Genomic DNA, 18268 nt, shown 5'->3' on the forward strand with positions numbered 1-18268 from the left:
GTTCCATTTTCCAGATCATTTATAAATATGTTAAATTAAATAGCACCAGTCCCAGTACAGATCCCTATTTACCCTCCACCATTGAGAGAAATGGCCATTTAATCCTACCCTCTGTTTTTTGTCCAATAATCAATTCCTAAACCACAGCAGAACATCGCCTCCTATCCCATGACTCATACTTTCTCAGGAGTCTCTCATGAGGAACTCATCAAAGGTTTTCTGAAAATCTAGATACACTACATCAACTGGTTCACCTTTATCAACATGTTTATTCACGTTTAAAAAAAAAAACTAAGCATATTGGTGAGGCAAGCAAGACTTCCCTTGGTTGAAACCACGTTTATCTGTGTGTTTCGTAATTTTATTATTTATAATAGTTTCCACTGTTTTATCCGGCACTGACGTCAGGCTTACTGGTCTGCAATTTCCCAGATCACCCCTGGAACGCTTTTTAAAAATCCATTCCCTATTTGTTTTGTGTAGTTTATCCAAATTTTGTGGTCACACTGAACTGTTGAAATCTGGATCTATCTAATATAATAAAAGACACCCTCAACGTTCTGAGGACAACGTTCTGAAGTCACTCAGACTCCCAGAACGGTTCGTAAGTTCGTGGTGGTGAAGCCACTGAACGACTTGCTGCCCCGCCCTCGCGTCAAACGTCATGACGTCGAGGGCGGAAAACCAACAGAAAAATGAAAGCAGGGACCGCATCAAGGAAGGGGGAGGAGTAGGGAAACACGCTGAGCGTGTTTCCCTACTCCTCCCCCTGCCAAGGAAACGCTGGCTACCAACCGCGCCGCGCGCTCCTCAGGTAGCCCCGCCCCGACCGTCCGAGCACCACTCTCCCTCCCTCCCAAGTTCAGCAACGCGCGACGGCGACGTGGTGGGGGCGCTCCGCCTCAGATGTCAGCGAGTGGGGGGTGCTGCGAGTCCGCTCCCGGCGCTGTCCTGCCTTTAAAACCCAATTTGAAGCGCTGGAGTAACAGGCAGCAGCGCCTCGCGTCTGCCCTTCTACTAAAAATCTCTTCGACGACGTCATTGGGCCTTCCCACATTGAGTCCCGCCCTCCTCTCAGGTAACTTCCAATTACCGCGAGGGCGGGTGGGACTCAATGTGGGAAGGCCCAATGACGTCGTGGAAGAGATTTTTAGTAGAAGGGCAGACGCGAGGCGCTGCTGCCTGTTACTCCAGTGCTTCAAATTGGGGTTTTTTTAAGGCAGTGAGGGTGGTGGGCCTGGGCGGCAGGAGAATGGAGCTGGTAGGTGGGGAGGGACTCAGATGGGGGAAGGGTGTGGGGCTCTCAGGTGGGGGGGAGGGGGTTCTCAAATGGGAAGGAGACTGAGGTGGGAGGGGTTCATGGATGGAAGAAGCAGAAGGGGGTGGGGAGGGGGTTCTTGGATAGTTGAAGGGGACGGGTGGGGAGGGGACTGGGATTCTTGGATGGGAGAGACTGGGGAGGGGGTTCTCGGATGGGAGAAGGGGACGGATGGGGAGAGGACTGGGATTCTTGAATGGGAGAAGGGGACTGAGGTGGGGAGGGGGTTCTTGGATACTTGAAGAGGACGAGTGGGGAGGGGACTGGGGTTTTTGGATGGGAGAGACTGGGGAGGGGGTTCTTGAATGGGAGAAGGAGACTGAGGTGGGGAGGGGGTTCAAGGATGGGGGAGGGGGTTCTTGGATGCTTGAAGGGGACGGGTGGGAAGGGCACTGGGGTTTTTGGATGGGAGAGACTGGGGAGGGGGTTCTCGGATTGGAGAAGGGGACGGGTGGGGAGGGGACTGGGGTTTTTGGATGGGAGAGACTGGGGAGGGGGTTCTTGAATGAGAGAAGGGGACTGAGGTGGGGAGGGGGTTCAAGGATGGGAGCGCTTCATGAAACCCCATACACACACACTCACTCTCTCATCTGGCAGAGCTTCCTGTACCCCCTGCCCCCCCCCCCCCCACACACACACACTCCCTCACTCTGTCATCTGCCATTGCTTCCTGAACCCCCCCCCCCCACACACACACATACTCACTTACGTTCATCTGGCAGCGCATCCAGAATCCCCCACACCCCTCTTCTTCCAAGCTGAACCCCTCCAACACATCCCCCCCCATCCCACACACACACTCTCTCTCTCTCTTCCTCTCCTCCAGCACACCAATTGCTTAGGTGCAGTGGCAGCAATCTCAGACACCAGAGAAAGAGGGGGGCCTGACACCATAGAGAGAGAGGGAGGGAGGGAGGGAGGTATCTCTGTCACACACACATACACTCTCTCTCTCACAGACAATGTGTTTCTGTCTCTCACTCTCATACACTCTATGTCTCACATTGTATCACATTCACTCTCTATGTGTCACACAGTCACTTACATACTCGCTTGGTCTCATACACTCAGTCTCACAGACAATCTGTGCCTCACACACACTCTCATTCACGCACACACTGTATCTGTGTGAAACACACTCTCTCTCTCTCTATCACACTGTGTCTCCCATACGCAATTGCACACACTCTCATTCTCACACACACACTCTCTCACAGACACGCTCACACCCAGACTCACTCTCTCTCTCACACACACTCACACTTTCACTCTCTCTATCACACACAGTCACTCTCACATACACTCTCCAAAACATACACATTATGAGGAAAACCTTGCTAGCGCCCGTTTCATATGTGTCAGAAACGGGCCTTTTTTACTAGTATTTAAATAACATAGATTTTTTAAAATCATTTGGGGTGTTTTACTAGGTGCGCTACCATTTTTAATTCACACTAAAAACTCTAGCACACCTTAGTAAAAGGCCCCTTAAACTAAAAATAGTTTTGTGGGGTTTTTTTTTTTTTTTTACTTTAACACAACAGAGATACAGTGGGGGAAATAAGTATTTGATCCCTTGCTGATTTTGTAAGTTTGCCCACTGACAAAGACATGAGCAGCCCATAATTGAAGGGTAGGTTATTGGTAACAGTGAGAGATAGCACATCACAAATTAAATCCGGAAAATCACATTGTGGAAAGTATATGAATTTATTTGCATTCTGCAGAGGGAAATAAGTATTTAATCCCTCTGGCAAACAAGACCTAATACTTGGTGGCAAAACCCTTGTTGGCAAGCACAGCGGTCAGACGTCTTCTGTAGTTGATGATGAGGTTTGCACACATGTCAGGAGGAATTTTGGTCCACTCCTCTTTGCAGATCATCTCTAAATCATTAAGAGTTCTGGGCTGTCGCTTGGCAACTCGCAGCTTCAGCTCCCTCCATAAGTTTTCAATGGGATTAAGGTCTGGTGACTGGCTAGGCCACTCCATGACCCTAATGTGCTTCTTCCTGAGCCACTCCTTTGTTGCCTTGGCTGTATGTTTTGGGTCATTGTCGTGCTGGAAGACCCAGCCACGACCCATTTTTAAGGCCCTGGCGGAGGGAAGGAGGTTGTCACTCAGAATTGTACGGTACATGGCCCCATCCATTCTCCCATTGATGCGGTGAAGTAGTCCTGTGCCCTTAGCAGAGAAACACCCCCAAAACATAACATTTCCACCTCCATGCTTGACAGTGGGGACGGTGTTCTTTGGGTCATAGGCAGCATTTCTCTTCCTCCAAACACGGCGAGTTGAGTTCATGCCAAAGAGCTCAATTTTTGTCTCATCTGACCACAGCACCTTCTCCCAATCACTCTCGGCATCATCCAGGTGTTCACTGGCAAACTTCAGACGGGCCGTCACATGTGCCTTCCGGAGCAGGGGGACCTTGCGGGCACTGCAGGATTGCAATCCGTTATGTCGTAATGTGTTACCAATGGTTTTCGTGGTGACAGTGGTCCCAGCTGCCTTGAGATCATTGACAAGTTCCCCCCTTGTAGTTGTAGGCTGATTTCTAACCTTCCTCATGATCAAGGATACCCCACGAGGTGAGATTTTGCGTGGAGCCCCAGATCTTTGTCGATTGACAGTCATTTTGTACTTCTTCCATTTTCTTACTATGGCACCAACAGTTGTCTCCTTCTTGCCCAGCGTCTTACTGATGGTTTTGTAGCCCATTCCAGCCTTGTGCAGGTGTATGATCTTGTCCCTGACATCCTTAGACAGCTCCTTGCTCTTGGCCATTTTGTAGAGGTTAGAGTCTGACTGATTCACTGAGTCTGTGGACAGGTGTCTTTCATACAGGTGACCATTGCCGACAGCTGTCTGTCATGCAGGTAACGAGTTGATTTGGAGCATCTACCTGGTCTGTAGGGGCCAGATCTCTTACTGGTTGGTGGGGGATCAAATACTTATTTCCCTCTGCAGAATGCAAATAAATTCATATACTTTCCACAATGTGATTTTCCGGATTTAATTTGTGATGTGCTATCTCTCACTGTTACCAATAACCTACCCTTCAATTATGGGCTGCTCATGTCTTTGTCAGTGGGCAAACTTACAAAATCAGCAAGGGATCAAATACTTATTTCCCCCACTGTATGAACAAAGCCAAAACATCTCTTCTGTGCCTCTCTATCCACTTATAGCTAGATTTTTGCCTCTCCACCCCCCAGTCCTCAATCTCCCTGAACTCTTGCCTACTTACTTGCCCTTCATCTCCCTTGTCCCCTCCTTCCCACTCAACCCATTCTCTCTGCCCCTCAGATTTTCTCTCAAACCTTCTGCTTCCCTTCTGCCTTTTAGTCGATTTGTTTTTTACTGTATTCTTTACCATGTAAGATGCTTTCTTTTACTATGTAAGCCGCACTGGACCTGCTGTATGTGGGAAAGAGCGGGGTACAAATGTAATAAATAAATAAACACAATTTTCAACCCTCATCTAGTCCCGTGTCATGGCCACGGCCGTGCCCCACGCCCCTTCCACTGGAGGTCGGGCTCCTTGGATTCCAGGGGGCTTCCGGCGATCCAACATGGCAGGCCATCTTCGCAGCCAACCCTGGCATTCTGGGGTTCTCCACCGATCGAGCAGACCGCTCCTGTGCTACATCCCCAGCACAGGCCAATGCTGGCTTCCTTAGGCACATCCACGATGAATAATTCTCTTTGAAGGGCCAGCGGCAGGATCTGTCCAGAACGCCGGGTGATGACATCATGAAGCTAGGACCTTATAAAGGAACCTGGGGCTCTTCTGCTCTGCCTGTGATGATTTGCTTCACTTGTTCCTGAGTTCCTGCTTTGTCCAGTTCCTGAGTTTCTGCCTTGTTCCATCCCTGTGTTCCTGTCTGTTACCTACTTAGCCCTGTTCTAGGGTTCTTGCTTCGTGAAGCCCCCAAAGGTTTTTCTAAGAACCGCCTTCTGTCTTGGATCCTGTACACCGCCCCAGTCTTCCTGCCTTGGTTCCAGTACATCTCCCCCATCTGCCTGACACTTTTCCAGTATGTCCCTTCAGCCTTGTTTCTGCTCCCTTCCTTGGACTGACCTCAGCTTTGATCTTGGCTTGTCTCCTCTACGCAGCCAGACCCAACCCCCAGGACTGTCTTGACTCTCTTCAATACCATTGTTGGTATCTGGACCAGCTTGCCTACTGAGGCCTCTGTTGCAGTACTCTCTACTCTACTGGTGAACCTATAGATTTGGCTGCCCTGGTCCTAGCCTGCACATGACTTGCCTGCTGCTAATTGGGGCCTTCCTAGCCTTTGGGCTAGTTAGAGAGTGTCAACTCGGCTGCGGCCCAAGGGCTCAACTTCCGTGACACCCAGCACTAATCTAGCTTCCTCTGCCTCTTATTCAATTATCAGCACCATCTCCTTCCCTGTCACTCATCTCCTCCCTGACCTCCAGTCCTTTCTTCTGTCAGTTACCCACATTTAGGTTTCCATACTCCCTTTTACCTTCTCTCCAGCAACTCAATTTTTCCATTTTCTGGCTCTCCTTTCCTCAGTCTCAGCCCTTTTCCAGCACCTCCACAGTTTCACATCATCTCTTAACCTCCCTCTACCATTCTATCCCCTGCTCCTATACACCCTATCCTATTTAACAAATCCCTACACATACTCCCACCCAGCTGCTTGCCCTTACTACCACCATCCTCAAGTCCCTATTCAATAACTAATTAACCATACTCTCACCTATTCCCTGAATCCTCACCCAACCCCTGAGTACCTGTTTTTCCTCATGCCCAACCAATCTCAATCCTGAAAACCATTTTTTCAGGGAGGCCACTTGTCAACCCCAAAATAGGGTTCCTCTATTGTAGGAACACAAATGAACCAGGCTCATCTCTTCTAACACCAAGTCTCACCCACTCAGACTCCATACCCCTATGCTTTCCCCTTTCAATACCCCTCCCCCTCTAGTCCTCCTTTTAAAACTCACCATCTCCAGCCTCTATGATCACAGAGATGACAGGACAAACCCCCAGATTCTATAGATGACACCCATAGTTAGATGCAGAATTCTATGGGTAACTTAATAGGTTAATTGGCTCAATTGGCACTAAATCAATTAATCTTAGCACACATTAATTGGAGCCAATTAGTAGTTACAAGTGGAAATGCCTTACACCATATTCTATAACCTCCATGCCTAATTTTAATCGCATTCAACTGCAAAGAGGACATGGGCAGATCGGGGGCATATTCACAAGGTTATATACTACTATCATTACTGTGTCTAACTGCTGGGACTTTGGATGTGAGCATTCACAAATGCTAGCACCAAAGTTAGATGCAAGACTGCAGACTTAAGCTAGTGTTCTATACAATGAATTCCAGTAAAAACCTTCTGGCTTGTTATTTAAGCTTACATTCAATCAACCAGTACTTCAGTCTTCAGTCTATATAAAACATTCACTTTAAGTCAGATCACTGCCTAAAAACATTTTTAGGACCATCAGTAGCACCGTAATCCGACAGATTTTCCAGACCATGGGCTGATTAAAGCTAAGTACTAAATACTATTTAAGAATTGATGAGTTTAAGAATTTTTTGAATGAAGTTTGCACTCTTTATTCATGTAAAGAAAATATATAAAATGGGCCAATGATGACATTCAAAGCAGTTTACATATATTCAGGTACTTATTTTGTACCAGGGGCAATGGAGGTTTAAGTGATTTGCCCAGAGTCACAAGGAGCTGCAGTGGGAATTGAACTCAGTTCCCCAGTATCAAAGTCCACTGCACTAACCATTAGGCTACTCCTCCACTCACTGGAGTGAAGGGGAGTCTCCTTGGCCATCTTCTTCTCCACCTCCAAAATAGGAATCCCCATTACAGGGCCTACCTGGTAGTGGCGACTGTACCACAACAGAGGGTACAGAATGCAGTATTTCTAGCCAAAGTTGGTGGCTACAATTATGATGGCTGCAGCAGAGATAGGTGCAGGACCCAGCGGTGGTGATGACTGAAGGAAATGGGGGAGGGGGAACAGCAGACCTGCAGATTTCCAGTTGGGGCTGGTGGCAGAAGTGACCCTTGGAAGGGTAGAGGTGAGGAAGCAGAAAGGGACTGGTTATGGGGATTTTAAATATCTGACTCCCTAGCTCTCTAGTCTCGCACAGCAGTTAGTAATTAAGGAAAGCACAGGCTTGCTGTGTCAAATTTTTGATGATAAAACTTCCCAGCGCCTGATGACACACTGGTTGAGAACCACTGGTCTAGAGGATGAAGTAGCTCAAACTGACATACTCAAAAGCAAAAAATTTGAATTTAATAGAAATACTAACTTTTTTTTTTAATTTGTTTATTAAATTTATTTTACAAGTTAACATCCACTTGCAAAGGAAAAACAGATCCAACCCTGCTAAAATTACATAGCAGTAATATACATCACTATCCATTCAAAGAAACACTTTATATCTTCCTTAGACCTCAATTATGTGGTTAGAGGGGGGCGACAGGTATTTAAGTGGAGAAATTAACCTCAATATTTAAAATAAATCGGCTTAACCTGGAACCATAACTATTATTCTTTAGTTGGTAAAGTTGTTTCTATATTGCATTTACTTAGGTTCTTCAAGTCCAAGAATGTCCGTAGCTGTGATGGGTCATAAAACACATATTTAGTTCCTTGAAAATTGATCCTACACTTACATGGATATGCTAACATATATGTCGCCCCTAAGGCTCTGGTCTCATTTCTTAAGTCCAAAAATTGTTTCCTCCTCTCTTGCGTTGCTTTCACAACGTCAGGGTAAACCCAAACTTTTTGTCCATGAAACAATTTTGATGAATTTTTAAAATAAAGCTTCAAGACCTGATTTAAATCTTGTTCAAAAACAAATTGAACAATTAAAGTACCACGATTAGTTATTTTAACATCCGATTCTTCTAAGAATGCAGTTAAATTCTGAGGCTCCTGCTTTTCTCCTTGTACCTTCTTTACAGAGTCTTTTAAAGGCAAATAATACATCTTATTATATGGGGGCATATTAGAAGAATCTATCTGTAAAATTTCCTGAAGGTACATTCTAAATAAATCGCTTGATTTTAATAGTGATGAAATAGGAAAATTCAGGAACCTCAAGTTTAAATGATGATTATAGTTCTCCATTTGTTCAATTTTTCGCTGAGTTATTTGTTTATCTTTTATCAATGCGTCTACTGAAGATTTTAATTCATTAGCCACAATTTGGTTTTGCTGAGCCTGTTCAGACGCATCTTTTTTAACTTTTTCAAGTGAGGCATCAATTTTTTTCTAACTTACTTACAACCGTTGTAATCTCGTTGATAGACTTAGTCACTGCCACGGTCAAACCTTGAACCGCTTTCCAAACCTCCGTAAGAGTCACCTCTCCTGGGTCTTCCCTCGATATCAAATCTTCCCCGCTTAGGTCTTGGGGTGATCCGCCGATCGAAACGCCGCTAGCAGCGCCTTCCGGAACAAACGGGGTTTCCTCACCTCTGACCTTCGCTGGGCAGGGAGGCTCTACCAACTCTGGCGGCGTGAGGGAAACCTCTCGTCCAAGAAGCTCCGACGCTCCTTCGTCTCGGCTCAACAGCGGACTTGCCAAACCGGACTCCTGCATGGTTCTCTGTATAAAACGGTCGAGAGTCTGCTGGTCTGGAGTTGAAATAAGTGCCCTCGGCAGCTGGGTCCTCACCGCTCCTTTACGCTTAGTATGTGGCATTGTAGGAAATTTTTTTCTTCCAGCGCTTCTCAGACCGGTCTCAACAGCGGCGTTCAGGTCACCATCTTGGAACGCCCCCCAGAAATACTAACTTTTAAGCATATTAGACTTGTAGAATATCAGGCCACAATGTTCAAGGTTATGGGACCAAAACTCTGGAATTGCCTTCCTCACTGAGAGATCTACAGAACTGTACTGAGTTTAATGTAATTTTAAAACTTTTTTGTTTCAGCATGCATTTGGATGTGCACTGAAGGGTAATTCATGAATGATTTAGTTTTTTGTGAGGTTCTTCACTCAAATTGAGTGAAATTATTTCTGTAAGACACAGTGATGTGATAGTTTTTAGTGAAGTGGGGCATGTTTTGTATTTTATGTTTTTGAGGTGTTTTGTATTTTCATTATGGATATTAATTTGTTCTCCGCTGAGTACTATGGGATTGTGCGGCCAATAAATCTTTTAAATAAATAAATGTTACTCATTTCACAAAAGTCCTATGAGATAGAATACAGATCAGTAGTGACAGGTTAGCAATCTTTCAAAAAAGCCACGATACATAAAGATTAGAGGATGATCAATCTAATGCCAGTTTTTAAAAAGGGCTCCAGAAATAATCCAGGAAAACTATAGACCAACAAGTCTGTTGTCAGCACTATGTAAAGTGGTCAAAGCTATACTAAAAAAACAAAATTGCTGACTATATATACAGCCACAGCTAATGGGAATGAGTCAGCATAGGTTCAGAAAATTCAAGCCTTACCAATTTAAGAGACTCTTGAAGGTGTAAACAAACAAGTGGGAAGAGGACCTTTATCTGACTCAGCATGGCTATTCTTATGTTCTTCTTACTCATTCAACTAATCTTCTTTAAAATAAGTATTTGTCCCAAAATATTTTTTCAGAATGCACAGATGCAGGAGTTCAGACCTGGAGTGCTGTAAACAGGTCAGGTTTTCAGGATATCCCTAATGAATATGCATGAAGGAGAAATGCACACAATGGAGGCAGTAGGCATGCATATCTCATTCATGCATGTTCATTAGGGATATCCTGAAAACCTGACCTGTTAACAGCACTACAGGCCTGAACTCCTGCATCCCTTACATAGGTTTTCACTAATCCACATTAATGGGGCTTGTGTTAAATAATGTGCATTAGCGTATTTGGTAATACAGGTTAGTAATGAGATTAATGAATTCCACAGTGCAAACACATGCAAGATCAATCATCAGAATCTGTTTCTATGTAACTAATCCCCATTTCCTGTAGCAAATAGAAGCAGATGTGGCAGCAGTAATATATATTCATCAGGATGTATGGGTCATGCATATGATACACTTTCTTCTGTGCTACAACTAAAACAATTTACCTATTGTATACGTGTCAGCAGTACAACACGGCTTTGTAAACAGGAGCCTAAGTTTTTGCACCTGGGGCAATGGTGAGTTAAGTGACTTGCCCAAAGTCATACGGTTCTCAGTCCACTGCACTAATTAATCATTAGGCTCCTCCACTCCACATCACTCCCTGGGGAAAGTTTACTTTTTCCTTGTTGATTCTGAAGATCTGCAGGCAGGGACACATTTTATCTGCACTCCCAGAAGTTTTGCTGCAAACTCCCTTCTAACTTTCTAGAACTGATTGTTTTATGACAGTGGTCCTTGGAATACACCTAGCCAGTCTGACTTTCAGGATATACACAATGAATATATACATATATGAACTTTGCATATTCACATAGTAATTGTGGATATTCTGAAAACCAGACTAGGTAGGTATACCCTGAGGACAGGGTTGAGGGAATGTAGCACTCATCTAACCATGGCTGCCCACAGAAAACAGTAACAATTTCAACATTCAAAAGGCACAGTAATTAAGACTAGAACTGAAAAATGGCACATGAAGGCTTGTCAACTGGCTCCAGATTTTCAGGGCAGGTTGATCAAGTCCTAGTTTTACCCTACTATATGCACAGACACAGTTCTGGTGTCCTGAAAAGCAGGGCTACAAACACCGTGCAGGCAGCAGCTGCTGGGCAAAACAATGTCCTAGGTAAAGCTCAGGACCGGCTCTACCACTAGGCAAAACAGACGTCCACCTAGGGCAGCACAATATGAGGTGGCAGTGCTGATTTCCCCCCTCTCCCCTTGCTGAGCCAAGTCTGCTGCCTCACTTCATTTCAAACCAGACCAGAAGCTCCAATGTGGCAAAGCACAGTGTGGGACCTATAAAAGAACAGGCCTATCCCCCTTTCCCACCAATAGAAGTTTGCATGGGGGGCGGGAGGGGTGGGGGGAGAGTCACAGCAGTACTTGAGCATGAACCTGGTCAAGTACCCAAACCATGCCCAGTTACTTCTGCAACCTCAGCATCAGACAGCAGTAGCAGGCATGACAGGGCCTGGGGATGGGAACAGAAGGAAGATGCTGGACATGGCACAGCTCAGAGAAGGGATATGCTGGCCACTGGAGGGGGGGTTAGAGGGGAGGGAATAAGGGAATTCCTGACCACAAAGGGGGAACAGGAAAAGCTGGCCACCTGATGGCATGAGATGTTGGACTATAGGCGCAGTGAAGACAAGGGAAGAGGAAACGCTGGACTATGAGGCCTTCAGCCACCTTGGTGGGGGGGGAAGGGGAATGCACAGCTAAATTGGATTTATTAGCTTGATATACCACTTAATACAAACGTTTTAGTCTTGTATATTAAATATAAAGCACATAAATCGAATAAGCTATAAAACATTAATTAAATAAAGCAGCACTATACAAAACATGATGGCAGTCATACCACTGAGTAATGAAAATGAGTTTCAAACATCCAAGTTTTCAGCAATTTACGAAATCCTAAACAACTGGTCATGCTACTAATGTTAGGCAGCAATGTATTCCACAATGAAAGTTCCATACTACTCAAAGCTCTCTTCCTTGTAGTTGTTAATTTAATTGCCTGAAGTGAAGGAAGTTGTAACAAACAACTTTGAGAAGAGCACTGAAAAAAAAAATGATAATAACTAGTACATCAGAAAGATAACCCAGATAATTAAAAAAAACAACAAAAAAGAGCTAGGTTTTCCTACGGCAGGGTATCCAACCTTGGCCCTCAGCCCAGTCAGGTTTTCAGGATTTTCCCAATATGTATGAGATCTATCTACATGCATTGTCTCCATTATATTCAAATAGAGCTCATGCATATTCATTGGGGAAATCCTAAAAACCCGACTGGGATGAGGGCCAAGGTTGGACACCCCCAGCCTAGGGTATCAGATACCCTCAGGCAGTCCCTGGCAAAGGGTGCTTTCAATGGTTCCCTCCACTTCCTTTTTAGGCTCGTGTGCCTACACTCTGAGACTGACTCAAATGGGCAATATGCCAGTCTCCTGATTGCCCACCCCTTGCAACAGCCCTGAAGGCAGTGAGATAAAACAGACTGGATCAACTGGTATTTAAAATTGCCAATTCTGCAGTAAGACCACAGATCTGGGCTATTTCCAGCTCCTCTCTGCAGGGTTTTTAAGTCCACAAGTTGCGGCTTTTTGGGTTATTTTTGTCGCGGTTTGGGAGATTTTTCATCCCAGCAGACGCAGGTTGGCTGCTCCTTAACCAACGGGAGGTGAGATCTGGACCTGTTTAAAGTACTACCCACGCGTGCCTTTTTTTTTCCTCTCTCGTCTCAACTCTCTGGGAGTGACTGATGTGCCACACGCCGGGCGTACTTCTCAGCCAGAGGCGAGGTGACTGCGTCGGTCACAGACAGTGTTGGCTCCCCTCCTGATCTGCTGAGTCAGAGAGCAGATCATCAGGAGAGGGAGACCTGCGGCCGCCACCAGACAGGAGACAGAAGACAGCGCAGTGAGTCCAAGATAGGGGGAGGGAGCCTGGGCGGAGGGGGAATCAGCCCAGCTTCAAGCTGCTGCATCCACATTGTCATGCTTTATTATTGGTAGCATTTTTATTTAATCTCACTTATACTTTCAACCATGCCATCTTGTGCAGCATACGGGTGTACACAGAGAAAGCATAACAACTGAATAACTTTTCATAGGTAGAGTAGTAATTTGTTATAAATCGTAATCAGTGTGTTATTTGGTGGGGCTTATTATAGGGAAACCCACGTCATATTCATGCAGAGATTTTTTTTTCTCCTGGTAAAGGGCCACTAAAACAGACATCACGTTATTAGAATCAGATGCTCAACAATTCGTTTTTCTATTTACTTATTTATAATATTTATATCCCACATTAAACATGATTTAGGTTGAAACCTGGCAGCATGTAAAATCTTTTTTTTTCCTGTGCCTAGATCAAAAGAGAGAGATGGTTTGCAGTGGGTGGATGGGATTATGAATTTCTAATTATGATTACGATGTTGCTGTGATTATGGTGCTGATTGTGCTAATAATGGGTGCTGCTGATTACGATTCTGATTATGCTGCTGATTACGACTACTTTATTATTCATATTGACCTTATTAATATTTATATTGTGTTATTTTTGGGCTGGAAAAATGTTCACCATCTGGCAGCACTGCTGGTACTGAAAATATAGAGCAGGATGGCAACCACTGATACATGAGAAACACTGCCTAGGACAGAGTTTACCCAACAGCACCAGTTTGCTGAGTGCAGTAAGTTTACATTATGCGGAAGCGCTTTCATGGCATCGTTTTGTTTTGCGTCAGAGGCATCTTCTCCGTTTAAGATTGTTTTTGTCTACAAAGTCAGATTATATCTCTCTAGTAAACGATTGATACATTTGTTTCTGCATAAGTTGCAGGCAGCTTACCGAAACACGGTCAGGTTTATTTAATAATGTACCTATCTGATGTCTCCTTGTGCTTTTCTGCCAACCTTACATAGAAACTTACACAAGCTGGAAACATAGCAGTTACTGAATTCCTCCTTTCAAACTCCATGGCCCAGTTCTCTACTCTGCCAACCCACCAAACTGTACTCTACCCCCAACTACAACTGTCCCACCTACACTAACCCCCCCCCCCCCCCCAAAAAAAAAAAAAAACTTCAACTGCCCCACCATACCACAAATTGCACCCAATCACCAAAACTACACCCTGACGCTTCCACACCCTCTAGAATTAACTCCTGCTACAACTGCCTCAACACCCCAACTCCACAAATTGCCCTCATTCCCCAAAAATTACCCCACCTGCCCCCTCCGCGCCAAAATCTACCCCTACTCCAACGCCTCCCCAAACTCCAACTGTCCCGTGACTCCGCAAATTACTCCACCCCCCAACTGCCCCTGGCCCCAACACGGACACATAGAATTGTACAAAACGATTGTAAAGCATTCCATGGGCCACTTGTTTAAATGATTCATCACGTCACACCAGTACTTGACACAAGGAAGTTTCATGATTGAAAGCCCCGGAGGGAAAAAAATGACAGAAAAACCCAGCAACCAATCAGATCAAAGCTTTCTTTCGGGACGTTATCCGGTGACGTCACAAGAAAGACGCGGGCGCATGAATTATGAAGTGCCGCCGCCTATACGTCCATACCTTCTGGGCCCGGGCCAGGAGCAGCCAGAGCGTTCGCCATGTGCAAAACTTCTTCCTCTCGCTGAAGTTGAAGGCCATCTCGCGACTGGCATAGCGCGAGACCAGGGGCGAGCGGTAGCGATTGAACTCCTCGCCCGGTCCGGCAGTAGAACCAGACGTGGCAGGACTACTAACCATTGGGGCTTCGGTCTCATAAGGGTCTGGGCCACCCGCCGCCATACTCACTGCGTGGAGAGAGAGACAGGCAGCCTGCCAGTGTGAGCACACATTCGCACCCCCCTGAAGCCTCAGCGGTGCCGTGGACTTGTGGCGCGTGCGCACGTTTGCTAGCACGTGGGACGGAGGCGCGGCCGCATCGGGCATAGACCGCTGGTTACGCCTGACAATCGCTATACTTTAGTTTTGCCAAATCACTATTAAACTGTTTGTTTGTTTGTTTGTTTGTTTGTTATCAATAAAATCAAATTACAGAATACAGGATTAGTTGGCACATTGATTTTTCCAGTGGTTGTGGAGTTTGGTGCTTGCTCCCGTTTCGCTTTTGGAGTCCTGACTTGCACAGAGTCAGACCGAGCGAAGGTCCATCAAGCCCAGCATCCTGTTTCCAACAGTGGCCAATCCAGGTCAAGTACCTGGCAAGATCCTTTTTCTGGAGCCATATGGTAACCCTACCCAAAACAGCAAACAAGCACTAAACTCCACAACCACCGGAAAAATCAATGGACCAAATAATCCTGTATTCTGTAATTTGATTTGATTGATAACAAAACAAAACCTTTTTTAATCAGATGTGAAAAAAAAACCATACCACACCAAAGTATACACAATACTTAATATCACATCAAGATTTAACATTCCATATCATCAAGCTGATCAATCCATAGACTGGTGGGTTGTGTCCATCTACCAGCAGGTGGAGATAGAGAGCAAACTTTTGCCTCCCTATATGTGGTCATGTGCTGCCCGAAACTCCTCAGTATGTTCTCTATCTCAGCAGGTGGTGGTCACACACAGCAGCAGCTCTGGCTAGGCCTCCAAGCCTAATTTTTAGGTTTTGTTGAGTGCCTGGGGTTGAGGGCTCTTTTGAGCAAGTGCAAATCTGGTGGTGCCAGGTCCCTCCTTTTCTCCCCCCCTCCCGCTGGCTCCGTTTAAAAAAAAAAAAAAAAAATTTTTAACGTCCTTAAAGACGTTTATTTAAACGTTCATTGCAGCTACTCACTGGGACACCAGTTCGTTACAGCTCGGAGCGGACAGCAGGTAATTTTTACCTTTTTATAGCGGGCAGGGGGTTCCCCGATTCTTCTCCTCGTGGCATATGGCGTCGGAGGGCGAGGGCGCAAAGGGTCGCTCCCCGGATCGCTTGAGCGCTTCTAGAGGGGATGCGGGGGTCTTACAGCCTGATTCGCCCTTGTTGGGTGACAGTTTCGTGACCGATGAATGTCCCGGTCCTTCCTCCGGCGTGGCGGTTTTTCCCGCCATAAACGCCCATCCCCCGCTCCTCGCCTCCGCCATCTTGGCCGGCCACGCGGCTCGGACGGCTTCTTCGTGGGCCGCCCTTGAGTTTGGAGACATTAATGCCATGAACGCCCTTAATTTGGGCGACGGCACAAAGCGGCTAAAGTTAAGTGCCGTTCTTCCCGCGCGGCTCCTTCGCGGAGTGTCGCGCCGGACGCCATTTTGGATGCGCAGCATGTCTCTCCCCCGCTCTTGCGAGCGCCGGTGGAGGGTGCGTCTAGGGCTGTTGCCCAGGCTGCGGAAGTGCACAGTCGGGGGGGTTTCTCCCCCGAGTTTGTTTTGCTGCTGCATCAGGCTTTCCTCATGCAAAACGCTGCCCCTGCTCCCTCGTCTGGTAAAGAGGTTGAGGTTCCCAGAGGTAAACGCCCTCGGGTTGATTCCCAGGCCTTGGAGGACTTTGTCTCCTCCGATGTAGATGAGGGCAGCGTGTCTGAGGTCTCCCAACGGTCCTTTGCGGATTCCTTGGAGGAGACGGATCCCCGCTCGGATGGAGCGGATGACCCCTCTGCAGCGGCTCTTTAGCTCAGAGGATTTGCCCAACCTGTTATTGCAGGCCATGGGCATTTTGAAGATTTCCTCTCCGCAGGACGTCTCTCCCTCAGCCCCTGTTGGCTTTGCCATTATGCTGGGGACGAAGCGCCCGCCTAGAACCTTCCACATGCATGATGCCATGCACTCCTTAATTTCGGCTCAATGGGATGTCCCGGAAGCGAGCCTTAAAGTGGCTAGGGCTATGTCCCGCCGCTATCCTTTGCCTGAAGGTGAACGTGAGGCCTTTCTGTGGCCTACCGTGGATTCTTTAATCACTGCGGTGACTAAGAAAACGGCGTTACCAGTGGAAGGTGGTACGGCCCTAAAGGACGCCCAAGACAGAGGATTGGAGGCGGCCTTAAGGTCGTCCTTTGAGGCGGCTGCTTTAAGTTTGCAGGCCTCAGTTTGCGGCTCCTATGTGGCCAGGGCGTGCCTGACTATGGTGCAGCGGGCTTCCCCCTCGGATCATTCCTTGAGGGCTGTTTGGCCGGCCCTGGAATCGGGCTTAGCCTATTTGGCAGACTTGCTGTATGATGTCTTGAGAGCCTCAGCTAAAGGCATGGCTCAGACAATCTCTGCGCGGCGGTGGCTTTGGCTGAAACATTGGTCTGCTGACCATGCCTCTAAATCCCGCCTGGCTAGATTGCCTTTTAAAGGCAAGCTGCTCTTTGGGGTCGAGCTGGACAAAATCGTGACCGATCTCGGAATGTCTAAGGGCAAGAAGTTACCAGAGGTCAGGGCTCGGGCTAGTACTCGCCCTGGTACCTCCAGAGGACGGGCTCAGGAAGCCCGTCGGTACCGCCCGGGCAGGTCGGGCTCCTCTGCCCTCTCTTCCTTCAAGAGGAACTTCTCCCCCAAGCAGCATTCCTTTCGCAGAGACCGCCGTCCCGGAGGTGCTCCCTCCGGTCCTCCCCCAGGGTCTGGTACCCAATGACGGGGCCTTGGTCCACGCCTCAGTGCAGATTGGAGGACGGCTGTCCTCGTTTATGGGCGAGTGGACCACAATAACTTCAGATGCTTGAGTGCTGGAAGTCATCAGAGACGGCTACAAGCTAGAGTTCTGCCGACCCTTAAAAGACGGGTTTGTACTCTCTCCCTGCAAGTCTCCGGTCAAAGCTGTGGCAGTGCAGCAGACCTTGGACAATCTGTTCCGCCTGGGGGCGGTCGTTCCGGTGCCAGAGAATCAGCCTGGCAAGGGACGTTACTCCTTTTTCTTTGTGATTCCAAAGAAAGGAGGTTCTGTACGGCCTATCCTCGACCTCAAGGGGTCCATTGGGCCTTGAAAGTTCGGCACTTTCGCATGGAGACCCTCCGCTCTGTTATAGCGGCAGTGTAGGCAGGAGAGTTCCTGGCATCCTTGGACTTCAAGGACGCGTACTTGCATATTCCCATCTGGCCTCCTCATCAACGCTTTTTGCGTTTTGCAGTACTGGCCGACACTTCCAGTTCAGAGCCCTCCCGTTCGGGTTGGCTACTGCTCCGCGGACCTTCTCTAAAGTAATGGTGGTCATCGTGGCCTTCCTGTGGAAGGAAGGAGTTCAAGTCCATTCTTATCTGGACGACTGGTTGATCCAAGCCCCTCTTATGCAGAGTGCGGCAAAGCTGTGAACCCGGTGGTTGCTCTTCGAGCTCCCTGAGGTGGATCATCAA

At 47.1% G+C, this 18268-nt stretch overlaps 1 protein-coding gene across 1 annotated transcript in view; it reads right to left on the reverse strand.

Moving 5' to 3' along the window:
- The window catches only part of ADSL (adenylosuccinate lyase), a 163636-nt gene extending 148758 nt beyond the window's left edge, over positions 1-14878 (reverse strand). Inside the window, exon 1 of the mRNA XM_030210566.1 lies at positions 14573-14878. Within this exon, the coding sequence (XP_030066426.1) occupies positions 14573-14791 (219 nt within the window). The 5' untranslated portion in view covers positions 14792-14878. The remainder of the gene's footprint in view (positions 1-14572) is intronic.
- Positions 14879-18268: the final 3390 nt, after the last annotated feature.

The sequence above is a fragment of the Microcaecilia unicolor genome, chromosome 1 (genome assembly GCF_901765095.1).
Source record: "Microcaecilia unicolor chromosome 1, aMicUni1.1, whole genome shotgun sequence".
In the NCBI taxonomy this organism is placed as follows: Eukaryota; Metazoa; Chordata; class Amphibia; order Gymnophiona; family Siphonopidae; genus Microcaecilia; species Microcaecilia unicolor.